Source organism: Lepidochelys olivacea, assembly GCF_965140295.1.
Source record: "Lepidochelys olivacea isolate rLepOli2 genome assembly, chromosome: 2".
In the NCBI taxonomy this organism is placed as follows: Eukaryota; Metazoa; Chordata; order Testudines; family Cheloniidae; genus Lepidochelys; species Lepidochelys olivacea.
In genome coordinates, this window is record NC_140412.1 from 18,530,788 (window position 1) to 18,557,630 (window position 26,843).

Sequence of the window (26,843 nt, forward strand, 5' to 3'; positions counted from 1 at the left end):
ATATACAATAACAGATCATATACTTGCAAGGTAGTAAAGTTTGGAAACTGTTTACACAGTTCCCAGAAAAACAGGCTGCATCTAGAGAGGGGCAGTGTTTGGATATGAATTGACAGTCTAGCGCAGAATCAGACCTACTGATTGTGTTTGGGTTCAGAATAATTAACACAAGCCATTCTCATGAGAGAGCAGCCTAAAATAGTGCCACTCATCTTAGAGTAGATCTTCATGTGGAATTTCAGCCATTGAGTCAAAATTTCATGAAAATATTGTCTTGCTAGATTTAGTCTATGTCTATTCCAGAACCAAAGAATAGGTTCATTTTGGTTTTGCACTGGACCTGGAACCAAAACTTTAGTAGAGGTATAGATACTGGGGTTTGAATTCAGTAACTTCCTTAGTTCCCCTATCTTTCTGAATTTCATCGGCGATTGGATTTTAATTTGGTTTTGGCCAGTTCTTAATTCTAATACACATTAAAGGGATAGTGTATATAGACTAAGACCATGACAGAGCCATTGTTAAAACTATTTTCTAGTCTAAGTAAGTATAGGTGGGACCTAAATCATTTAATTAGGAAGTAGTTAGATGTCAGGCTTTCTAACATTGTTTTTTTGAATACAGACTATATAATCTAGATATAGTTGTTTAAAAACCTTGATGAAACAAGGCACATTGGCATGATGAGCTGGGGAGCAGGCAGGGGAAATGGGGAGGGCAGGGTTCCCCCTGCAATCAGAGATACAAACTGCTGGTAAAATGCACTGGATTTGTAGAATAAATCATAGCCAAAACTCCAAATTTAAATTCTATATATTTATCCCCTTTCTCAGCTCTTTCAGCTAAAATTGTATTTACTTTTTAGGGGAAAAACAAAGTTAGGAGAGTGAAGACCATTTATGACTGTCAAGCAGACAATGATGATGAGCTTACATTTGTTGAAGGAGAAGTAATTATAGTAACTGGTGAAGAGGACCAAGAGTGGTGGGTATGTATCTCTCCTTTTATGAAAATTCTGTATAATTGACACTTTATTGGGCATTACTCTCATCTGAGTAGCAGCTAGCGTACTCATAGTTTCTATATGCTACACCTTATTTGACCTACTTAAAGCTCTTGAACATCAGACCAATCATACTTCATTGAGAAATTCAATTATTTTATGCTTCATAGGGACTTAAATGCAGACTCCCATTCTTAATGGTGTTAGCAACTACTAGGGACAGCAGCAAAAACTGACTCCATTTCATAGGTTTTCAGACGATTGAACTTACTGAGAGACCTTATATGCTCTTTGATTCTTGAACTGCTGCTATTCCAAGTTTATTTGATTCCTTCCTTTACCCTAGACTAGAGGAAACTAACTGGACAGTGACAACATACCATGTATTGTACATAATTTGCATTACTGTTTGCATCTTTTGTCAAAAAATTATGCAACAGCATTTATGTAAACTTGCATCCAGTATTTAAATTGAAGGAGAATGGGTGTGTACAGGCAAGGAATTTACCTGCTTTTGTGGGGAGACAGTTTTCCCTGGATATTGCTAAAACTATCCCTGCCAGCCTCAGAGATGCTTCTGAAATGCAATATTTTGTTGCCTTTGGAATGCACCAGCTTTCCACTAAATGAGGTAGTTTCAGATTTCCCCTCCCCTGCAAATTATTCCATTTAAACAGTGTGTGTACCTTTGTTGATACATGATAAAATATGACAGGTTTCAGAGTAACAGCCGTGTTAGTCTGTATTCGCAAAAAGAAAAGGAGTACTTGTGGCACCTTAGAGACTAACCAATTTATTTCGTGAGCTACAGCTCACTTCATCGGATGCGCTCACGAAAGCTTATGCTCAAATAAATTGGTTAGTCTCTAAGGTACCACAAGGACTCCTTTTCTTTATGATAAAATATGGTTCTTGTCTGAATTCACCAGCAACATTAAGCTAGTTAACAACAGTTGCTGTGAATATGATTGTTGTAATTAATCCCATGCACTGTTGGTTTCCCCTCCTAAATTACATGCAGTTGATCAGTTTTGTCCTTACTCTGCAGTTTACTCGTCTTACCCTCTGTCTTCCTCCTGGATCCCACTCCACTGCTTCTGTGTTCCTGGACCTGATCCAATTTTCAATCTGTTGGTAACCTCACAGTTTCTCAAACCTAGCCTTAGGCCCAATCCTTCCTTCATCCTCTGCTAGCTTCCTCCCAAGCCCTAGTGAATCCTGCTTCCCCAGGCCTCAGCTGTAAGGAAGGAAAGTGAGACAAATTTTACCAATAAAAATGTAATTCCTACTGCTGCACTGTCCCAGCAGGTGTTAGTGCACCAGTCCAGCTGCAGTGCTGTCCATAATGTCTGGGGTCTGTGCCAGATACAATGTTTCTTCTCTCTGATTACCACACTCAGGATTTCCTGTCAGAATTCAGACTCAGTGCAAAATATTAAAGGACTGGTGCCCAGATGAAAGATGCTAAAACATTTTACGTTTTTAATTTCTCTTCCTCACAATGAGGAGGAAACAGTGGGGAAGGGAAACAGAGGTTCTCTTATAGTGCTAATGCAGGTAACTGCACTGCTACATATGGCTGTTCTCCCAATCTGTGTATAATTACATACAGTCAAAATAAATATCAGTAAACGGCTGTGAAATCTCCGAAAATGGTCTGCTGGATGTCCACATAATCCTGAAATTTCAGATCTTGAAAATGGAATTTATTGAACTTGTCCATTATATTGTCTATCTGTCTGGACACACAGTTATCATCAGGCCAATAGATGTGCCTCATTCATTTGTATTGACAATGAATCACTGATAAATGGATAGATGTGTTGTATGTCTGTGAATGTCAGTAGTAACCATTCCATTCACATTGAGAAACAAGAGGTCTTATATGTTATCAATATGTCATGGGCCATCCATCCTGCAGATTTCTAATGCATTAATCACTTATGTGTCTTTGAGTCAAAGCCAAACTGACAGTTTAATGGCTCTTTTGTCTTCGTGATTCCAACATCTAGTATTCACTTATAATATCTGTGGAAACATTTCTTTTATCTCCTTTAATTTATTTATATTTGTTCATACATTCTTTTTCAAAAATGAAATTACATTTCATACGCATTATTTAAAGGTGAAGACTGACAAAAGGAAATTTGGAGTTAAGGTTCATTCTCTTTCATCAATTTATTTAGCTTTGGGATTCTAGGAAGTTCAAAACAATGGATAGTGCTAAAATAATGCCTAATTTTCAGAAATGTGTACCTAAGATTTTGTTTGCAAAAGATCCAGCTGCATGCACAATTGCAATTTCCCAGTGTGACACTTGCATCTATGTATGTCAATGCATCTTTTACAAACAAAAATACCTATTTTTGTCAAAAACCATTGAACAGTGTCTTTTTTTTTAATTGAGCCCTATATATTCTGCAGTCCATATGTAGGTATGACAAGGTAAACCAAGAAGAAATTGACACATCATAGAAGTTAGATACTGAAAAGACTTATTATATCATCTATTCCATCTCCCTAATAGTTCAGGACTGTGCCTTAGGCAATTCAAATCTCTAGCGAGATACTCTACCTAATTTGTATAATGACATGGGAGCACTAATTTTTTCTGAATTTATTATGGCTTTTCTGGATCATTCAGTTTGTAAACTTGATAACTCTTGGTTTTGCCTATCTTCAGAGTGCAGAAATGGCTCGCAGGAACTCAGATGATGTGGCAATGGTGTTATTACAGCAGCACTCAGAGGCCACAATTAGAATCAGGGTCCCATTCTCTGCTGCTCTGCACAGGACACGGGTGGGTCCTGTAGATGTCAGGTACAAAAGACAGAAAGTACGCTGATCGTTTATGGAGTTTATGGTGTGGTAACTACAATTTGAGGCTGGGAAGGTTACACTGAGGCCTGCCCATTACCTGACTGCTTACTCAGTTACCCTCCCTCTCCCCCCCCCCCCCCACACACACTTACACCCAGGTCCCCAGAACAGCTGAAAAACTCCAGAATTGTGGACCTCATCAGGGCTCCCAAGGCTGTGAATGACTCACCACCTTGTACTGCTGGGAAAGAGAAGGCTTTTGCTGGGGCCATGTGCCCCCAAAGTCTTAGCACCATTGGGGAGAGGTAGCCTCTGCTTGTCCCCTTGTCCCATCTTCTGACGCTGCTGGCAGTGGTTGCTGAGTCTCTCCTTCATGAAGGATGCTGGGACCTTCTTAAAAGGTTATTCCCCTGGGAAATTCCATGAAGGGCTCTGAATCACCTGGTGCTTCTGGGATTGGGGGATGAGGGCTGTTGGGCCATTTGCTTCAAAGTCTTGACTCCATAGGGGGTAGCAATGGGCTCACCTATTCCCCCTCTCCATTTTGATAACCTATAGAGCAGTGAGAGGCACATTACAATACTGAAAACAGTGAACCAGAAGGTAAATCTTCAACGTAGAAGAATTAAGAGCTAGAAGAGGACTGACTGTACAATAAATCAAGGCATGCTGTTCCGATACCGTTAACTAGAGTTCGGCAAACTGTGTGTAGTGGACAAATTATTTAGCTTTTCTCCCGTTTGTGAAATGTCCACACACAAGATAATGACTGATTCATTATTTGAAACTGCTTGGATCTCTCTTTATGAATGTATATTATGCTGTGGATTGCTTGCAAACTGTTTCCTGTACAAATTTGATGTGTGGGGCATGGTTGGTCCCCTCATTTGCAAGTTATTGAGATTTGTTGGATCTATCCTTTTGTAAACATGAGTGACAGACATCATTGGTGCTCTATTTTGCTTGGGGGGTGGGCACCCTTCATCACCTGCTCCTTTTTCATGTTTGGTATGTAATGCTTTGCTTGGATTTCTTCTACCCACATCTATAGAATTATTCCAGGTAACTTCCCATTTTTAGCAAACTTGTAGGTTTCTCTTTTGCTCTTTTCATCCACAGGCGGCTTCCTAGGGTAGGGAAGTCCCAAGATTCCTTATTCTGGAGTGAGTTTGTAGCAGTTCTCTTACAAGATACAGTTTGATAACTATAGTTTAATCTGACAGCCAAGAGAACCTCTCCTCTCTGTGTTTAGTTCAGTGGAATATGTGACACTTCCAGATCTACCATTACAACCGTGATCCTTTCATTCCAGTTCATTTAACTTGTCCCCCTATTTATCCCAGTTACAGCAATGTTTGGTGTTGGTTACTGATCTCTTTACAAATCCAAATATTGTTGTAACCAAGGTAGACAGAGGACTATATTAATCCAAATAAAACAAAATAAAACTCCAATGTCTATGTTTGACAGTGGGAGATATTGAAGAGTAAGGATGTGTCTACACTAAGAAAATAGGTCGAATTTATAGAAGTCGATTTTTTAGAAAGTGATTTTATACAGTTGATCGTGTGTGTCCCCACACTAATGCACTAAGCGCATTAAGTCAGCGGAGTGCGTCCATAGTACCGAGGCTGGCGTCAACTTTCAGAGCGTTGCACTGTGGGTAGCTATCCCACAGTTCCCGCAGACTCCGCTGCCCATTGGAATTCTGGGTTAAGCTCCCAATGCCTGATGGGGCAAAAACATTGTCGTGGGTGGTTTTGGGTACATGTCGTCAGTCGCCCCTCCCTCCGTGAAAGCAACGGTAGACAATCGTTTCGCACCTATTTTCCATGCGGGCACCATACTGCTTTCAGCAGACAGTGCAGTTGGACTGCTAACCATCATAGTCATCCACCGCTTCCGCTGCCACTCTGCTCTCCTGATGCTATGAATCCACCTCGCAGGTCCGCTATATTACCATCATCATCCACCACTCTTCTCTCCTACCCTCCTGGTGGTCTCGCAGGGCTGCTTCCACTGCAACTCTGCTCGGCTGCTCTTGTCTCGCCATACCACGGCAAGCATGCAGCCTGCTCAGCTGTTGTGTCCTAGCAGCAGACGGTGCAGTAGGTATGCAAAACTGCTTATCCAACCACCACTTCTCCTGCAACTCTGCTCTCCTGCAGACGCCATACCACGGCAAGTATGGAGCCCGCTCAGACTTCTCCAAAGCACAGGCCCCGGCAGTTTGGCCATCCTGGTGGCAATGGAGCAGGCTCTTGCCATGGAACGCTGAATTCTGGGCCCATGAAACAAGCACAGACTGGTGGGACCGCACAGTGTTGCAGGTCTGGGATGATTCCCAGTGGCTGCGAAACTTTTGCATGCGTAAGGGCACTTTCATGGAACTTTGTGACTTGCTTTTCCCTGCCCTGAAGCACCAGAATACCAAGATGAGAGCAGCCCTCACAGTTCACAGGCGAGTGGCAATAGCTCTCTGGAAGCTTGCAACGCCAGACAGCTACAGGTCAGTTGGGAATTAATTTGGAGTGGGCAAATCTACTGTGGGGGCTGCTGTGATCCAAGTAGCCAGTGCAATCACTGAGCTGCTGCTATCAAGGGTAGTGACTCTGGGAAATGTGCAGGTCATAGTGGATGGCTTTGCTGCAATGGGATTCCCTAACTGTGGTGGGGCGATAGACGGAATGCATATCCCTATCTTGGGACCGGACCACCAAGGCAGCCAGTACATAAACCGAAAGGGGTACTTTTCAATGGTGCTGCAAGCAGTGGTGGATCACAAGGGACGTTTCACCAACATCAACGTGGCATGGCCAGGAAAGGTACATGATGCTCGCATCTTCAGGAACTCTGGTCTTTATGAACAGCTGCAGCAAGGGACTTACTTTCCAGACCAGAAAATAACCATTGGGGATGTTGAAATGCCTATAGTTATCCTTGGGGACCCAGCCTACTCCTTAATGCCATGGCTCATGAAGCCATACACAGGCATCCTGGACAGTAGTCAGGAGCTGTTCAACTATAGGCTGAGCAAGTGCAGAATGGTGGTAGAATGTGCATTTGGACGTTTAAAAGCACACTGGCGCAGTTTACTGACTCGGTTAGACCTCAGCAAAACCAATATTCCCATTGTTATTACTGCTTGCTGTGTGCTCCAAAATATCTGTGAGACTAAGGGGGAGACGTTTATGGTGGGGTGGGAAGTTGAGGCAAATAGCCTGGCCGCTGATTACGTGCAGCCAGACACCAGGGCAGTTAGAAGAGCACAGCAGGGCACGCTGCGCATCAGAGAAGCTTTGAAAACCAGCATTCTTGGGTGTCTGGGTGAGGAGACTATGGAACTTGGGGAGGAGGGCAGTTGGTTACACCGGAGCTGCAGTGGCGGTCTGTGCCTTTCCTGCACCTCAACCATACGCCGGAGCATATCAGTTTGATCCTCCAGAAGTCTCAGCATTGCATCCTTTCATCATGCTGCCGCCACCTTTCCTCTTGATCCCGCCACCTCTCCTGTTGCTCCAGCCATCTATCCTCTTGCACATTCCTCCTGTCCTCACGTTCATTTTGTGCTTTCCTGGACTCTGCTATTGTCTACCTCCACGCATTCTGCTGGACTCTTTCAGTTTGGGTGGACGGCATGAGCTCAGAGAACATTTAATCACGAGTGCGTTTTTTTTTCACCTTCTTATCTGTGCTAGCCTCTGGGACGGAGATGCTAGTCACAGTGTTGAAACATTTGCAGCTGCAGGAGGAAAAAAAGGGAGATTAAAATTGAAAAAGACACATTGGCCATTTAAAAGGAGGGGCTGATGTTTTCGGGTTAATGTGCAGCACTAACCCCCCGATACACACCCAATTCTCTGGGATGATCACTTCACCCCTCCCCCCACCACGTGGCTAACAGTGGGGATGATTTATTTTCAGTCACAGGCAAACAGCCCAGCAGGAACGGCCACCTCTGATGTCCCCTTAATAAAATTCCCCTATTTCAACCAGGTGACCATGAACGAGATCATTCTCCTGAGGATAACACAGAGAGATAAAGAACGGATGTTGCTTGAATGCCAGCAAACACTGGGACCACACGCTGCCATGCTTTCTTATGCAGTGATTCCAGACTATGTGCTACTGGCCTGCCGTGGTAAAGTGTCCTACCATGGAGGATGCAATAAGGCTGCCCTCCTCAGAAACCTTTTGCAAAGGCTTTGGGAGTAACTCCAGGACAGCTTCAATGAGATGTCCTTGGAGGATTTCCACCCCATCCCCAGACATGTTAACAGACTTTTCCAGTAGCTGTACTGGCCACGAATGCATCCCAAGTTTTCAGGGCAAATTAATCATTAAACACGCTTGCTTTTAAACGGTGTATTATATTTACAAAGGTACGCTCACCAGAGGTGCCTTCTCTGCCTTCAAGGTCCGGGAGCTCGGGTTGGGAGGGTATTGGCTCCAGGGTGATAAACAGTTCCTGGCTGTCAGGGAGAACAGTTTCTCCACTTGCCTGGTGTGCGCTATCTTCAACCTTCCCCTCCTCATCATCTTCCTCGTCCCCAAAATCCTCATCCCTGTTGCATGAGAGTCCATTGATGGAGTCCATGCACAGGGCTGGGGTAGTTGTAGGGGCACCCTTTAGAATTGCCTGCAGTTCATCATAGAAGCAGCATGTCTGGGGCTCTGACCCCGAGCAGGCGTTCGCCTCTTGGGTTTTTTGATAGGCTTGCCTGAGCTCCTTAAGTTTCATGCAGCAATGCTGCGGGTCCCTGTGATAGCCCCTGTCCTTCATGCCCATGGAGATTTTTTCAAATATTTTGGCATTTTGTCTTTTGGAACGGATTCATCTCCCCATACAGCAATCAGATCCAGTACCTCCCGTTCAGTCCATGCTGGAGCTCTTTTGTGATTCTGGCACTCCATGATTATCTCTGCTGATGAGCTCTGCACGGTCACACCACAGTGGCCAAACAGGAAATTAAATTCAAAAGTTTGCTGGGCTTTTCCTGTGTACCTGGCCAGTGCATCCGAGTTGAGAGCGCTGTCCAGAGTGGTCACAACAGAGCAGTGTGGGATTGCTCCTGGAGGCCAATACCGTCGAATTGCGTCCACACTAACCCAAATTTGACCCGGCGATGTCTATTTCAGCGCTAATCCCCTCGTTGGGGAGGAGTACAGAAATTGATTTTAAGAGCCCATTAAGTTGACAAAAATGGCTTCGTTGTGTGGACGGGTGTAGGGTTAAATTGATCTAACGCTGCTAAATTCGACCTAAACTCATAATGTAGACCAGGGCTAACATACATCAAAATGTAGCTTCCTTGGCAAGGGTTTAGATGGCATGCTGTGAAATGTCCAAGAACCATCACCAGGCTTGTATTGTTATGTACGAGGAACAGTGTTTTGTTATATGGAGTAAGCGAGAAACCCACAATGTTTTTCTCCTTTGTTGCAGATTGGCCATGTCGAAGGACAGCCAGAGAGGAAAGGAGTCTTCCCGGTGTCCTTTGTGCACATTTTGTCAGATTAATAAAATTCAAAACTTGAGCATTGCACATCCTTCATGCAAGACAGGCTTTTTAGCAAAAGCTAACGGCTGCTGCCTCTCTGTAATCCTGTGCACAACTGTGTATATATAGCTGCTGTTACAAAATAAGAATTCATTTACGGTTCACCTCATGAGGTGAATTATATGTATTGTAAATATACTGTGTTATTCTGCCTTTGCCAGTATTATGGTAGCCTTGGAACCTGGCATGCCTTACTGGGTTTGCTGAAGCCATCCTTGGCATCTAGCACTTACATCTCTGTCTATGCTGTTAAAAATGTGTATCAACTGCCAGCTTTCCAAACATAGGTTTCCATCAACCATGTAACTTTGTAGAAATGACTGTTCCTAATAACTCAGTATTCTCAATTATATAATTAGCAGAGTTAAGATTCTGTTTTCAAAGTAAATGGTTTTGGCCCACTTAAAGACCAATCTACAATTAAGTGTACACAGTTTACAGCTAAGAAACCCACTTTGGTATTTATTAAAGAAAGTGTTCAGTTAAACGTAAGTTTGAAAGCAAAAGGAATATTCACTGACTTTACAGAAAATCAGTAGCATTTTATGGTGTGCATACAGCATTTCATGTTTATATTATGTGGACCTATGCCAAACTCTGATTGCAGTTTCCCTGTGATATTACCTCACTTTAAGACAGTTACAAATTACTTCCATCTGAAAATTTATTTTGATAAAAATTAGTCATACTGTCTTTCCTTATACATATGTGAAATTTGCTGAAGGTTTTTCACTGAATTTTTAGTAACCAAGGACTTTTAGAAAATATTACACTGTTTACATTATGCATGCATTTAAAATAGTGGTTCTCAACCTGTTTATCATTGTGAGCCACATATCTGGCCCACAATGTGTTACCTGGGCCACAGGTTGTGAACCAGAGTGCCCCCCAGACCCAATGCCCAGCGCCTCCCGCCCAGAAACCCCTCCACAGAGTGGAGCCCTGGGCAGGTGGCAGGGACCCCAGACCCTGCTGTGCAGAGCCAGGCAGTGTGCGGCCGTGTGACTGGGCAGACGGGGAACAGCCCAGATCCCGGACCCCATGGGGTTGGCCTGTAGCCCTGGACCTTGTGAGCTGGGCAGCAGCCCCGGACCCTGGAGTCTGCAGGGCCGGGTGGCAGCTCCGGATCCAGGACTCTGCGTGGCCGGCCGGCAGCCACTGATCCTGGATTCCATGGGGCTGGCTGCAGCCCCAGACCCCGTGGGGCCGGCCCGCAGCCCTGGACCCCAGACTGTACGGGGCCGAGTAGCAGCCCGGACTCCACCACACTGGGCGGCCAGGCAGGATGACCCGGGGGGCCTTTAGCACACAGCTGGGCCGCAGCTGTGTGCTAATTAGGCTGCCTGTGGGTTGAGAACCCCTGATTTAGAATCTTACTTGAAACCTGTCTTTGTACAGGAATAGTACTGTAGTCACATAGCTAAGCTGGAACAAAAGAACATTTTAATTTGATAACTATTCAGATTGAAATGTGAGCTTGCAACAGTATTTATTTATAGCTAATTGGCTCTCTTTAAAAATCACTTATTTAAAAAAAATGTCTTCCGCTTTGCTGAAGGTTATAATTAACCAGTGTAAAATTTCCTCAATGTTATTGTCTGGATAAATGTAAACTATTACAGTATAAAAAATTGTTTAGAAAATCAGAGTGAAAGGTTGACCTTTCATGCAGTTTGTCAGGCTATTAATTATAGAAACTAATCACTAGTATCAAGTTGTATATTAACTGTCTTCATTAAACTATCTTTGTATTTCATAGTCTTAACTCCAAGAACCAGCCAAAAAACACATTACCACAAGTCACACACATCCTTCCAAGACTTATTAGAAATTAATTTTATGGTAGCTTCAGAGTTGTTATAAAATGGCATTAGTGGAAAACACATTCCTTGCAGTTAATTCACTTAGTCTCCTTTTTTTCTAATCAAAACATTTAGCGTACTATTAAAAACATTCATTTACTTCAGATTTTCTATATCATTTTTAATTTTGGAACAGAATGAAGTTGTTATTTTCTGTGATCAGATAACTGTATTGATCAGGTTCTGTGATTTTTCTTATGTAGGACTGGTATTATATTGCTCAAAATGTTACTTTGGCAACAGTACATAATACTAATATTTTACAGCAGACAGTCTTGGCTACATAGGAAGATTTTTCATTTCATAAAAGCACAACTCAAAAAAACCTTCTGAAAGTTTTCATTTTTAGTGCAGTTTTACAAGGCTATAGTCAGTGAATATTTAATTCTATTTATATGGTTATGAAAACTTAAATATCAAATAAACCTTGCATGAAAAAATATTCCAAAATATTTATCAACTGTTACTGGAAAGTGGCTTTTAAACTATTGCTTTATCAGTGTCATGACAAATATGTATTCAAAAACAAATACACCAGTGAGTGAGCCTGCTCACATCTAATCCACAGTGTTATTAGTTTCAGTCTTATACTGTTCTTTATGGAAGGCAGTCAGGACCTGAGTTTATTTAGCATTCCATTTTATCCATTAATATAATGTTTTAAGTTGCATTAAAGAAAGAAAAACTATTCACTTTTGTGGTCAAGTGTATTTTTAAGTGATCTCAAAATAATCTGGTAAAAGCTAACCACATAAAGAAAACCTAGACATGTAAAATGATGTAGAAGCAAATGTCTATTCTTTTGTACACTCTTTGCAGTAGTATACATAGGCATTGTTAAAATGAGATTAGTTCCATCAGGAACAAGAGTTCTGTTTGTTCTGGCTTATTGTGGGTCATAGGAAATTTAAAAATACATTGTATGTTATATTGCTTGAGTTTAAGTACAATATTATATTTAAACTCAGTGAGCCACTATCTGCAATTTTGTACATGAAATAGTATTTGGAAAGTTTAGATCTTTATAGACAAATAGCTAATAATTAGGGTTTTTTTTCCCCTGGGATGGGGATGTTCTGCAAATGATGTCTTATTTTACTGTTGAACAGCAATTGCTATTTATTTTTTTATTACATAATACATCAACATGTTGTATAGAAATCAGATTTGGTAATGCCAGTAGTTAAAATTTTGACTTCTCATTTGAATGTTAAGATCAAACATCAGTACACTTGTCTATTCACATGTATGTAAATGTGACAGTTTTTGAGTACTGTATGTGTTAATTTCTACTTTTTTAATATTTAAAATTGCTTTGAAATAAATGTATTCAGTTGATCCCAGACATCTGAACAAGGCCCTTTTGTCAGTTGGAATCTCCTGTAGGAGGAAAGTCTACATCTCACGTAGGTGGCTTTTGAGAGAGAACTCATTTTAAGCTATTGAGTAGAGAGCTGAATTATCAATATAAGTATACTTTAAGTTGATAATTCATGTATATGTGTAACCCATTTGTTAAATATGAATGCACTTAGTAGCGAAAAGTTTTAGGATAAAACTATGTGTTAGTATCAAAATACACTCATTCTTTCATGGGTGGGATTAAGCGTCTCTGGTGGCCCCATCAGCTTCTGCAGAATAAAGTTTTAATATTTAAAAACGTGACTAGCCCTTCTGATTGTGAAGAAAACATTCAAAATGTGCTTAACAGAGTGCCATCTTTCTGTGTCTGCAGATAGACTGAAAATTCACAGCTCTTTTAGAGATATTGGGTCACATTGATATGTGGAGCCTAGCAGTCATTTAAATTATTTTTAATGATTTCACAGGGTGTTGCTAGGATTCAAAGGGAAGTAAGTGGTTATGAATCCACAGTAAAGGTGACTTGCAAAGGGGAAAAAAATCACTTATCTTCCATCTGTACAAAAGAATGGATTTTTTTTTCTGCCCCTTTTTTTTGCCCAACCTCAGATATCAAATTGCTATTTTGTTGTTAGGTAAATTGGGATGAGGCTGTATGGTAATTCCTGTGCCCCAATTATCCTAATAGCGGCCAGTAACTCATTACTTCAGAGAAAGATACAAGAACCTCTGCAGCAAGTAATTATGGGATAACCTGTCCATAGGAAAAAATTCCCTTCTAACTCTCAATAATGAGAGAGGCTACACCTGGCAGCATGATGGTGTCTCTTCCAAAATTTTCAATGTTCACTATAACTCTGGACATTTTTATTATCCATGTAAATGTACAATATCTTTGCATTGTGCTAGACACTTGGTCTTACCGATAGCCTGTATAAGACATTTCCTTTTAAAGGCCCTCAATTGCTTCTTTCCTGACCTGTTACCACAGTGGGGTTGACATTCTTTCATCCTTTAACTCAAAGGAAAGCAGCGTTTGACTCTTTCAAAATGACTTGTGCTCCCTAATAGTTGGGGCTTTTGAGTTCAGTAGGTATTTTAACAAAGTTTTAAACAGTCATAATTCTGTTACCCCTCCCATACCTTGGCAAAAAACAAACGCCAGGGTATGCATATGACATTTCCAATGCAAGAACAGAGTATTTTTGACAGATGGTGTAGAGGATCTTTGAATCCTCCTTCAGCAAAAAGGTACAGGCACTTTCCTGGTTAGAGCTCAAATTTTTAAGTAGGCCTGCCCTCTCCTTGCACAAGAGAGCTAATACTTGTTCATTCAAATTCCTCAGTCTGCTGTTCAGAAATGTATGATCTGCTTACCCTAGTCAACACCAGCAAAGAAAATGGAAGCTTTAAACTGAATGATGATTGGCTGATCAGTGATTAGGTTCAGATGCTGAGCAGTAAGCCTGCTGTAACTATAGACTATATCTAATCCTTAACATTTAGTGTATTCACTTGAGACCTATTATACAGATTACCTAGTGAAAGATAAAGGGTTAAAAGTTTGCAATTCAATATTGGAGGTTGCTCAGTAAGACAATAAATCCTTCAAGCCACCTCCCACAAAGTAGTCAGTCATATACTACATCTCAAATGGCCTAGTTAGAAGAAGAAAGTATGTTCATGGATTGTAGTTGAAGGGAAAGCCCTCAAGTGTCTAAAGACATGTGCTCTGCATGTACACAGTAAACACTAATCCTTCAATTTACAGGAAACATGAATACTGTTAATTAGGGGAGAGATCTAAGCCCCAAATAAAAATGCACTGACTACTTGGACACTAATTTGTGACATGTATGTCTACTTAAAATACACCAACATTATTATACTGCAAAACATTGGAGAGGCCTAGAGACTGCTTGGCACTTGTTAGAATTAGATGCAGCAGGTTCACGATACTGTTGAAGTTTGCTAATATTGCACAACTATAGGCCTAAAGCTTAAGATTTGGCTAGTTCAAGATTTTGTTTCCAGAGTATGTGTGATAAGCACAGAGTTAGTAGGAACTTACACCAGTAGACTTTGCTGGTGACTTTAAGTTGAGATATTGAAGCTAAACATTAACTGCTTGTTTCTTTGTGAAAGGAATGGTTTTATGGAAGCTGACTTTGTAAACAGCTGTTAGTGTAATTTTACTTCCTTACACCTGTCACAAATGAGATTAGGTTAGTACTAATGCACTACGGGTTTAATGTGCAAGATTACAGGACAAATGGCAGCTAGTCTAGGAACTACAAATTGACCAGAACCACCCCTCTACTTTTTACTCCTGTTTCACTTTGACTTATCAGTAAAATTTGACTGCAAGCATTTTCAACTTGTCTGCATTTGTAGATAGTTTAGAAGATTCCATGTCTTATCAAGATCAGCACCTACAAAACCTTAACTGTTCTCCTGCTCCGTCAGAAAAGCCCTCTTGCAAGGCTAAGCAACAATCCCACTTACAGCTTCCTAGCCTAGAGTGGAGGATTAGTCTAGCCACATGTGCCTTTCTGCTCCCTCCCACTCAGCCATCTTTATGAAGTAGGCTTATGACATGCTTGTACCAAAGATGCATAAATTGGAGATTTTAGGTTAACGCCTGTGAAAGATTAACTGTACTGGATCACAGGTAAAACTAAAGATGCTAGACTGATGCAAAATACCTTGTGTCAAGTTTATTCAAAGAACACTTAAGCCAGCAGTCCCCAAACTTTTGAGGGTCCCATCTCCCTCCCAGGGCCAGGAACCAGCCATGGGTGGATGCAGACAGGGATAAGGGGGCCAGATCTAGGGCCAGGAGCAGGGCTGCATTGGGGGCTAGCAGTCAGGCCAAGCCCCACCCCCAGCCAGGAAAGGAGCAGTGTGAAGTCTTGGAGTTGGGGAGGGGCTCTGTGGTGCTCCCTCCCTGCCCCTTTGTGGGCTAGCCTGGAGCCTGCCATAGCACACATGCCCCAGATAGTCCTCCATGTCCCCCCTAGGGGGGCATGCTTTACACATTGGGGACCTTGGACCTAGGCCATCTTACACCCATTAGTGAGAACCACATGCTGGAATTTAGGCAAAGAATATCAGTAATTAGAAGGGATACTGAATAAAGTGTTAAGCTGGTTCAGTTTCTCTGGCACTTGATACTACAGGGGGTGGGGGAGGGGGAAGAGTTTGGCTTCTTCAAGGCTAAAACTAAGGAAGACTTTTGAAAGAGAACCCTAAAGGATACTGTAGGGGGGGAAGTCAATTAGGACTCTTAAAATTTCCCTAGGTTTTTCAGTGACAAAGTTATGTTTAAACTAGGGCTGTTGATTAATTGCTGTTAACTTGAAAAAATTAACTGATTAAAAAAATTGCACTGTTAAACAATAGACTACCCATTGAAATTAAATATTGATTTCTATTACAACACAGAATACAAAGTGTACAGTGCTCACTATATTTTTTGGATCACAAATATTTGTACTGTAAAACTGATAAATAGTCTTTCAATTCACCTCATACAAGTACTCTCTTGCAATCTCTTTATCCTGAAAATGTAACTTACACATGTAGATGTTGTTCCATAACTGCACTCAAAAACAAAACAATGTAAAACTTTAGAGCCTACAAGTCCACTCAGTCCTACTTCTTGTTCAGCCAATTGCTAAGACAAACAAGTTTGGTTACAATTTGCAGGAAATACTGCTGACTGCTTCTTATTTACAATGTCACCTGAAAGCTAGAACAGGCATACGCCTGGCATTGTTGTAGCTGGCACATAAATACCTTGCAAAGCCAGATATGCTAAACATTCATATGCCCCTTCATGTGTCAGCCACCATTCCAGAGGACATGCTTCCATACTGATGCTTGTTTAAAAAAAAAATTTTTAATTGTGACAACTCCTTGGGGGAGAATTGTATGTCTCCTGTTCTGTTTTACCCACATTCTGCCATATATTTCATGTTAGTCATCTCACATGATGACCTAGCACATGTTTGTTTTAAGAACACTTTCACTGCAGATTTGACAAAATGCAAAGAAGGTACCAATGTGAGATTTCTAGAGATAGCAACAGCGCTCAACCCAATGTTTAAGAATCTGAAGTGCCTTCCAAAAATCTGAGGTGTCGAGAATGCTTTCAAATGTCAAAGGAGCAACACTGACTGAGATGATGAAAATGAACATGTCAGTCTGCTCTGCTTTCAGTTGTTATCTAGCAGAACCCATCATCAGCATGGACACATCTTTTGGAATGGTGGTTGAAGCATGAAGGGACATATGAATCTCTATCACATCTGGCATATAAATATCTTGCAATGCCAGCTACAACAATGTGGGCAGTATTATCTCCTGCAAATTGTAACCATACTTGTTTGAGCTATTAGCTGAATGAAATTATATATATGACAGAGTGGACTTGTAGGTTCTAAAGTTTCACGTGGTTTTATTTTTGAATGCAGTTATTTTTTGTACACTATTCTACATTTGTAAGTTCAACTTTCATGATAAAGAGATTGCACTACAGTACTTGTATTAGGTAAATTGAAAAATACCTTGTTTTTCACAGTGCAAGTATTTGTAATTAAATATGAAGTGAGCACTGTACACTTTATATTGACTTCAATTACAACACAGAATTGATTTGAAAATTTAGAAAACATCCAAAATATTTAAATAAATGGTATTCTATTATTGTTTAGAAGGGAGATTAATCATGATTAATTTTTTTTAAAATAGCTTGACAGCCCTAATTTAAATCTACTCCTACCTCCCTTTTCATCTAGTGAAAGCTGTACGTGGCCATTCACAGAAGTGCTAACCACTAGAAACTCACATCCTAGTTCTTGCTATTACTTCCCCCACAAGTAGAAGTGAGCTTGCTTCTTGAGTTTAGAGCCCTTTACATAGAAGCTCCTTGAAGTTCACAGTGGCTTGCTGGAGTGTTCTAAAGTAGTTGAGGCTCCTGAAGCTGTGGCCACCTGTCAAGCCTACTTACATAGATTCAAGTGGTAGTTTGAAGCGGTCCTTAAGACCTGTTCAAATTGCCTTTGTCTCCACAGCTGGAGGGTGGAGACATTTTTCTAGAAGCTTAAAATAAAGGAGGAGGTACCAAGCTGTGCTTCTCTTAAATGATTTCTTTATTAAACTGGATGCAGGCCTCTGAGATGAAGAGGCTTTTAATGTTCAGATAATGTTACTGGCTCTGAACCAGCCATAAAACAGAATCATCCCAATTCTGGGTTAAGCAAAACAAAAGTCCATCTCAAATTAACCTTATTACATGAAAGGTACCTTTCAATTAAATTGGCTTTAAACAAAAAAAAAGACCCATTTCACTTGATAAGCAGAGCTTTCTGCACCTGTTTTCTAGTGACACCTGCAGGCTTCTTTTCCACAGATTTGATGACTCCAACCGCAACAGTCTGCTTCAAGTCCCGAGCTGCAAAGCGACCTGAAATGAAGTTAAATATTCTAGTTGCCTTTCAAACAAAGGAGAAGGTGCTACTGCTTATATTCATGCAGTCACCTTGTACTTCCTCCAGCCCCATCTGTCATCTTAGAATTAGACTTAAGCTCTTTGGGGCACAGACCATCTTTGTTCTGTGTTTGTACAACATTAACTCAATGGGGGTCTGGGCCATGACTGGACTCAACTGTTACAATTCAAGCTGTTCAGACTGCTAAGCTACCCTTAGTGCAGTAACAGTCTGTTTATTTAAGTTGCTTAGCTGAAGTCTGCAGTTTACAGTCAGCTTCTTCCCTGCCCAATCCATCAAACTACACAAGATCATGATAAACAATGGAAATGGAAGCTCCTAGGGTTTAGCTAAGGTGACTCATCACATCTCATGTATGTGATTAGTAGCAAATAGGTAGAGCTGACTTGACTTCAAAACACTTGCCTAAAGGGGGATAGTCAAAAAACCTCTCCACACACAGAGGCTTCTTAGGTACAAGCCTGACAGTAGCAGAGTCTCCGGACTTCAGCACGGAGGGATTGTCCTCCAGCTTCTCCCCAAATCGACGGTCAATCTTCTCAAAGAGCTCAGCAAACTGGCAGGTGATATGAGCAGTGTGACAGTCTACCACTGGTGAGTAGCCAGCCTTGATAAAGCCAGCGTGATTCAAGATGATCACCTAGGACAAAAGGAGGAACTAAGGATCTGTGCTTTAGGAGTTCCCCAACCCTCTTGTCATTTTAAATGACTAGACCAGTGGTTCCCAAACTTTAACAACCTGTGAACCCCTTTCACTAAAATGTCAAGTCTTGCAAACCCCCTCCTAAAACTGAATATTTCCAGGGATTTTCTCCTTTACCTGAGTATAAATTCTAAAAGCAGTGATCTTGGAAATATAAAATTTGTTTTATGACATGCTTATTACACATTATCATTTATCATTACAGTATTTATTACATGATGAAAATGGCAATGCTCTTCCAAGATCTTACTTTCGTAGCTTGTATCACTTTGAATAAGCCTGTTATAAGAGAAGGCTCCTATGTTTCATCAAGGAGTATCAGATGTGAAACAGCATGACGATATTTAAGAAGCCAACTCGAAGAGTTCCTCCTACCCAAGCATTCAGGTCTTGAGCAGTCTAGGCAAACAACGCACAAAGCTTAAACTTATAATAATTTAAAAATACTAGCTGCCTATTTAATTTTAAAACCAGCAAAAATATCCACCACCCTTTCCATTTCTTATAAGGAGTCTTGAAGTTTAAGTCTTCTCAGTGTGATAGATATGCTTGCTTTGATCTGCTTAGCTCTTGGAAGTCCAGGGGCTCAATGCTGTTGGCCCCATGCTGTCCGGGGTCTGTAGGGACAACTCTGTCCGCCATTAGGGATGTTTTTCCTGAGAACCCCCGTAACATTTCACAAACCCCCAGGGGTTCCCAAACCCCAGTTTGGGAACCACTGGCATAGACATTTATGGAGAGCAGCACCTCCAAATTTGGGCAGCAGATACGGCTGGAAGCTGCCTAAGCAAACAGACCCCAGCATTGGTGAGGAGTGTCTGTAGCAATTACTGTATTCTGCAGAGTCCAGTCTGACCCCCACACCTATTCCAAACCTCCCAGTGGTGCTACCAGAGGTCACACCCCTCAGGAATTGTGGCCTCCCTGCTGCACAGACATGAAGGGCCAACACCCTATGAACCATGTAAGCCCCATAGAGGCAAGTCTCTGCACCTGAGCAGTGAAGTGGGCTCCTGCTGCTGGGGGGGTCACTCCTGGAGTTGCCAGCTACATGGCCCCGTCTCAGGTTCTTGACTGAGATGTTCTCTATGTTGAAGCCCACATTGTAACCAGGAAAAGCCACCTGCAGCAGCTCATGGTGCATTTCAATGGTTCTGACCTCTGCTGAGAGGTTTGCAGGGGCAAAGGAGATGTTCATGCCAGGCTTGAGGATGCCTGTCTCTATCTTCCCCACTGGTACAGTGCCAATTCCTGGGAGGAGACAGGGGAAGAGTAAGTCAGAGCTGACTGTGGAAAGCCCATAACCAGCACAGCAAGCAGACCAGTTAATTTGAGGTAAGGTGGGTGTCCTGGCCGGGATGGTGGAGGAGGGAGAGTCTCCTCAGAAGTGTTTCCTTCATGAAGTTGAGCCTTCACTAACCAAGGCCAGAAATAGCAAAGAGAGCAGTACCCAGGCTGCTTAACACTAACTGCTATACACACTTCCTGAGTCTCAGGCATTACAAGGAGCAAGTTCCTGAGAGACTCATCTACACAGAAAGTCATTAAGTTGGGGGTGATTTGGGCCCTTCCCACAGAGGAACAGTCAATCACCTCAGAAACCCCATGCACAACCCAGCTGTAGATCAGCATGTCCCAGGGTCCCATTCCTGCCTGGACTGGCCTCCGATCTTGTAGACGTCCTGCAGAGGCACCCTCAGCGGTTTGTTACTGGGCCTCACGGGAGGCAGGAGAGAATCCAGCGCTTCCAGAAGCGTCTGTCCCTTCCCGAAGCCTTCCTTCCGTTTGACCTTCCAGCCTTTGAACCACGGCATCTGCAGGGGGTAGAGGGAAGCCAGGGAGATGCTTGGCAGCCTTTGGATACAGGAAACGCAGCCTGGGGCTGGGACCCAAGGTCTGGCGTTAGCCCCCGTTGGAGGGCCATTCCCCTTGGACTCACGCTGAAGGGTGCCCATAGGCCTGTCCCTCCCAGCTATAGCTGCAGCATTCAGCGCTTCACCTTGCCACCCCCAGCTCCAGCTGCATGGCACCTTGGGCTCGGCCTCCTGGGCCAATCGCCGCCCCACCCACTGGCCATGGCCGAGGGCCCGGAGCCCTGCTGGAGCGGAGCAGCCCCTCCACGGAACTGAGCGCCACGTGGGTCCCTCCCACCAGCAGCTGCCCTCAGCTCCCGCTCCCCATCCCCGGGTCTCCCCCACCTGGGGCTGGGCAGGCTGACGGACACCGGCAGGCAGGGCACCGCGGCCGGGCTGTCGCCGATCCTGCGCAGGTAGAGGCTGGCGCCCCGCACCACCTCCTCGAAGCGCCGCTGGCTGGAGGGCGGCTCGGTCAGGTCCGTCTGGTTGGCGCAGAGCAGCAGCTGCTTGACGCCCAGGGTGCAGGCCAGCAGGGCGCGCTCGCGGGTCTGCCCCTGCCGGCACACGCCGGCCTCCAACTCCCCGGGCGCGGCCGACACCATCGGCACCGCGGCGTCCGCCTGGGGCAGAGACGGGCCGGGTGAGGGTGGGGGGCCGCTCCGTGCGCCCGGCGGGGCTGCAACCGCCCCCAGCCCCGTGTAACACTGGCCCCAGCTCAGCCCGGGGCAGGATCGGGGCCGCTCCCTGCGCTGCACCCCCACACACACACACACCCTGCAACACCGGCCCGGGGCAGGATCGGGGCCGCTCCCTGCGCTGCACCCCCCCCACACACACACACACACCCTGCAACACCGGCCCGGGGCAGGATCGGGGCCGCTCCCTGCGCTGCACCCCCCCCCACACACACACACACACCCTGCAACACCGGCCCGGGGCAGGATCGGGGCCGCTCCCTGCGCTGCACCCCCCCCCACACACACACACCCTGCAACACCGGCCCGGGGCAGGATCGGGGCCGCTCCCTGCGCTGCACCCCCCACACACACACACACCCACACCCTGCAACACCGGCCCGGGGCAGGATCGGGGCCGCTCCCTGCGCTGCACCCCCCCCCACACACACACACACCCTGCAACACCGGCCCGGGGCAGGATCGGGGCCGCTCCCTGCGCTGCACACACACCCCCCCCACACACACACCCTGCAACACCGGCCCGGGGCAGGATCGGGGCCGCTCCCTGCGCTGCACCCCCCCCCCCCCACACACCCTGCAACACCGGCCCGGGGCAGGATCGGGGCCGCTCCCTGCGCTGCACCCCCCCCACACACACACACCCTGCAACACCGGCCCGGGGCAGGATCGGGGCCGCTCCCTGCGCTGCACACCCCCCACACACACACACCCTGCAACACCGGCCCGGGGCAGGATCGGGGCCGCTCCCTGCGCTGCACCCCCCCCCACACACACACACACACCCTGCAACACCGGCCCGGGGCAGGATCGGGGCCGCTCCCTGCGCTGCACCCCCCCCCCCCCACACACACACCCTGCAACACCGGCCCGGGGCAGGATCGGGGCCGCTCCCTGCGCTGCACACCCCCCACACACACACACCCTGCAACACCGGCCCGGGGCAGGATCGGGGCCGCTCCCTGCGCTGCACCCCCCCCCACACACACACACACACCCTGCAACACCGGACCGGGGCAGGATCGGGGCCGCTCCCTGCGCTGCACCCCCCCCCCACACACACACACCCTGCAACACCGGCCCGGGGCAGGATCGGGGCCGCTCCCTGCGCTGCACACCCCCCACACACACACACCCTGCAACACCGGCCCGGGGCAGGATCGGGGCCGCTCCCTGCGCTGCACCCCCCCACACACACACACACACACCCTGCAACACCGGACCGGGGCAGGATCGGGGCCGCTCCCTGCGCTGCACCCCCCCCACACACACACACACCCTGCAACACCGGCCCGGGGCAGGATCGGGGCCGCTCCCTGCGCTGCACACCCCCCACACACACACACCCTGCAACACCGGCCCGGGGCAGGATCGGGGCCGCTCCCTGCGCTGCACCCCCACACACACACACACACACACCCTGCAACACCGGCCCGGGGCAGGATCGGGGCCGCTCCCTGCGCTGCACCCCCCCCACACACACACACACCCTGCAACACCGGCCCGGGGCAGGATCGGGGCCGCTCCCTGCGCTGCACCCCCCCCCCACACACACACACCCTGCAACACCGGCCCGGGGCAGGATCGGGGCCGCTCCCTGCGCTGCACCCCCCCCACACACACACACCCACACCCTGCAACACCGGCCCGGGGCAGGATCGGGGCCGCTCCCTGCGCTGCACACACCCCCCCACACACACACACACACCCTGCAACACCGGCCCGGGGCAGGATCGGGGCCGCTCCCTGCGCTGCACACCCCCCCACACACACACACACACACCCACACCCTGCAACACCGGCCCGGGGCAGGATCGGGGCCGCTCCCTGCGCTGCACCCCCCCCACACACACACACACACCCTGCAACACCGGCCCGGGGCAGGATCGGGGCCGCTCCCTGCGCTGCACCCCCCCCACACACACACACACACCCTGCAACACCGGCCCGGGGCAGGATCGGGGCCGCTCCCTGCGCTGCACCCCCCCCCCACACACACACACACCCTGCAACACCGGCCCGGGGCAGGATCGGGGCCGCTCCCTGCGCTGCACCCCCCCCCCCACACACACACACACCCTGCAACACCGGCCCGGGGCAGGATCGGGGCCGCTCCCTGCGCTGCACACCCCCCCACACACACACACACACACACCCTGCAACACCGGCCCGGGGCAGGATCGGGGCCGCTCCCTGCGCTGCACACACCCCCCCCCCACACACACACACACCCTGCAACACCGGCCCGGGGCAGGATCGGGGCCGCTCCCTGCGCTGCACCCCCCCACACACACACACACACACCCTGCAACACCGGCCCGGGGCAGGATCGGGGCCGCTCCCTGCGCTGCACACACCCCCCCCCCACACACACACACACACCCTGCAACACCGGCCCGGGGCAGGATCGGGGCCGCTCCCTGCGCTGCACCCCCCCCCACACACACACACACACCCTGCAACACCGGCCCGGGGCAGGATCGGGGCCGCTCCCTGCGCTGCACACCCCCCACACACACACACCCTGCAACACCGGCCCGGGGCAGGATCGGGGCCGCTCCCTGCGCTGCACACACCCCCCCCCCCCCCCCCACACACACACACCCTGCAACACCGGCCCGGGGCAGGATCGGGGCCGCTCCCTGCGCTGCACACACCCCCCCCCCCACACACACACCCACCCTGCAACACCGGCCCGGGGCAGGATCGGGGCCGCTCCCTGCGCTGCACACCCCCCCCACACACACACACACCCACACCCTGCAACACCGGCCCGGGGCAGGATCGGGGCCGCTCCCTGCGCTGCACACACCCCCCCCCACACACACACACACACCCTGCAACACCGGCCCGGGGCAGGATCGGGGCCGCTCCCTGCGCTGCACACCCCCCCCCACACACACACACACACCCTGCAACACCGGCCCGGGGCAGGATCGGGGCCGCAACCCCCAGCAACACCGGCTCGGGGCCGCAAACCACCCCCCCCCGCCCTCGGGGCCGCAACCCCCAGCAACACCGGCCCGGGGCAGGATCGGGGCTGCTCCCCGCGCCCTCGGGGCCGCACCGCCACCCCGGGCGAGGAAGGGGCCCCGCTACCCGGAGGTGCCGGTCAGCATGTTCTTGATGAAGTCGCGGTGGCCCGGCGCGTCGATGATGGTGACGGAGAAGCGGGAGGTCGATGGTGATGCCCCGCTCCCGCTCCCGCGCCGCCCGCGGCCTGTCCAGCACCCAGGCGAACTTGAAGGAGCCTTTCCCCGCCTGCGGGGCGGAGCGGCGCTCAGGCCGGGGCCGCCCGGGGAAGGGCGACCCCGCCGTGGGGACGGAAGGGGGCGAGCGTACCTGGCTAGCCGCGGCCTCCAGCTTCTCCAGCAGCCGGGGCTCCAGCCCCCCGCACTGGTAGATGAGGTGGCCGGTGGCGGTGGATTTACCCGAGTCCACATGGCCGATGATCACGATGTTCATGTGGCTCCGGCTCCCCCATCCTGCCGGGGTGGCTAAAGGCGCTTCCGCCGCCGGCTCCGCCTTTATCGGGCACGCTGCTGGGCCAGGCCCGCACCTGCCGGGCCAGGCCGCTCCCCTCAGCGACTGGGCCGCATTTCAGACCCCTCTGAAGCCCTGTGTTGTGCTGGGCCCCTGCCCGGAGAGCAGCTTCCCCCCAGGGCGCAAGTCTCACGTCCCCGTGTTGGGCCAGCGCTCCAGAGTCACCATGTACACAGAAAGTTACTGAAAAGAGAAAACCAGCCCCAACCTTGCCAAGATGTCCCCAGGTCATCGCTGCCCCTGCCTTTGTTCCCAGAGAGAATAACTGGGTCTTCTTCTCACAGGCAACTTCACTGGGGACTTTTCCCAGTTCTCTCTCTCCCTATGAGGAGCCATTAATAAAACTAGGACTTTTCAGCCTGGAAAAGAGGCGACTAAGGGGGATATGATAGAGGTCTATAAAATCATGAGTGGTATAGAGAAGGTAAATAAGGAAGTGTTATTTACTCCTTCTCATAATACAAGAACAAGGGGCTGCCAAATGAAATTAATAGGTAGCAGGTTTAAAACAAACACAAAAAAGTATTTTTTCACTCAGTGCACTGTCAACCTCTGGAACTCCTTGCCAGAGGGTGTTGTGAAGGCCAGTACTATAATGGGGTTCAAAAGGGAGCTAGATAGATTCATGGAAGATAGGTTCATCAATGGCTATTAGCCAGAATGGGCAGGGATGGTGTCCCTGGCCTCTGTTTCCCAGAAGCTGGGATTGGGTGACAGGGCATGGATCACTTGATAACCTGTCTGTTCATTCACTTTGAGGCATCTGCCATTGGCCACTGTCAGAGGACAGGATACTGGGCTTGATGGACCTTTGGTCTGACCTAGTATGGCCGTTCTTATTAGATGTCATCATTATAATTAACTAAAAGAAATTGAGTCTTCCAAAGCCCACCGGTCGTCAGTATAGGCAGCCAGTAATTAATTTTCAGTCAGAAGAGGCTAGAATTTCATGGAAAGACAGACTGCTCCTTGGGTATTTGCTAGAGTACTCTCTTCGCTGAACCATTTTAAGGCACTGCCTTGTGTTCTTTCTGGTGTTAAAGTGACATTATAATTTTGTCCCAACATTTACATTTTTTAAAAATCATGGAGCCCAGTTCCCAGGATATTTTTACCCTTTTAATAAAGATGGTGTGTCACTGGATCTCAAACAGTCCCTTGCAGTGTTTGCAACCAATCACAGATGCATTGTGCGAATGCATAGACCTAGACGATGAACACGGTGTCAGTGGGCCCTTGTGTGGGGATATGGGTCTGTCGGCATGGAACTGATTGCAGGATCGGGGCCTAAAGAACAACAGACTCCCCTATTCTCATATTCCAAGTTGGAGACAATGAAAGTTCAATATGAAATAAAGAGCATAGGTGTTGGGAAGTGGACTACATTGGAAAAAATTTTGTAATGTTAAAGCTCTAATTTGAGTAAGGGGTTTCTTAAAATGTCATTTTAACATGACAATGTCTTTCTTACACATTTTATGTGCAATCTACTGCTAATAATATTTATATAGATTGCCAGCTCTTTGGGGCAAGGATCCTCTGTTTGTTCTGTGTTGTACAGCACCTAGCAAAAGGGGATCCTGGTCCATGATTAGGGCTCCTGTTTGCTTCCGTAACGCAAATGATATCAAAGTAATATAATGGAGTAAACTAAGGAAGCATCGAGTACAGTCCATTCACCTTAGTCTCTTTAATTTTCATAGTCAAGGTACTGATACTGCAAGCTGCTCATGCAGCAAGATGGTCCAGTGGTTAGGGCACTGTTCTAGAACTTGGAAGACAGGTTCAATTCCCTTTAGTGTGACAGTGAACAAGATTCTCAAAGCTATTTATGTCCTTAACTGGCATTGCAATCAATGAGAATGAAGTACCTTTGCAGATCTAGGCTTTAGCTTCTCTGCCTCGGGTCCCATCTGTAAAATTGG

At 47.1% G+C, this 26,843-nt stretch overlaps 2 protein-coding genes across 4 annotated transcripts in view; one reads left to right on the forward strand and one right to left on the reverse strand.

Moving 5' to 3' along the window:
• Positions 1 to 11,936, forward strand: part of ASAP1 (ArfGAP with SH3 domain, ankyrin repeat and PH domain 1) — a 368,734-nt gene extending 356,798 nt beyond the window's left edge. For all 3 annotated transcript variants that reach the window (XM_084619542.1, XM_084619543.1, XM_084619541.1), the window contains 2 exons: positions 866 to 988; positions 9,270 to 11,936. In XM_084619542.1, coding sequence (XP_084475668.1) covers positions 866 to 988; positions 9,270 to 9,344 — 198 coding nt within the window. In that variant the 3' untranslated portion in view covers positions 9,345 to 11,936. The remainder of the gene's footprint in view (positions 1 to 865; positions 989 to 9,269) is intronic.
• Positions 11,937 to 17,775: 5,839 nt separating this feature from the next.
• LOC311516670 (elongation factor 1-alpha-like) lies at positions 17,776 to 24,840 on the reverse strand (the record flags this gene model as incomplete). Its single annotated transcript, XM_084620989.1, is given in 11 exon segments — positions 17,776 to 18,075; positions 18,527 to 18,761; positions 19,818 to 19,850; positions 19,852 to 20,075; positions 20,488 to 20,638; positions 21,023 to 21,024; positions 21,027 to 21,300; positions 24,475 to 24,476; positions 24,479 to 24,549; positions 24,551 to 24,636; positions 24,718 to 24,840. Coding segments are annotated over 11 exon segments (1,320 nt in total). The 3' UTR covers positions 17,776 to 17,956.
• Positions 24,841 to 26,843: the final 2,003 nt, after the last annotated feature.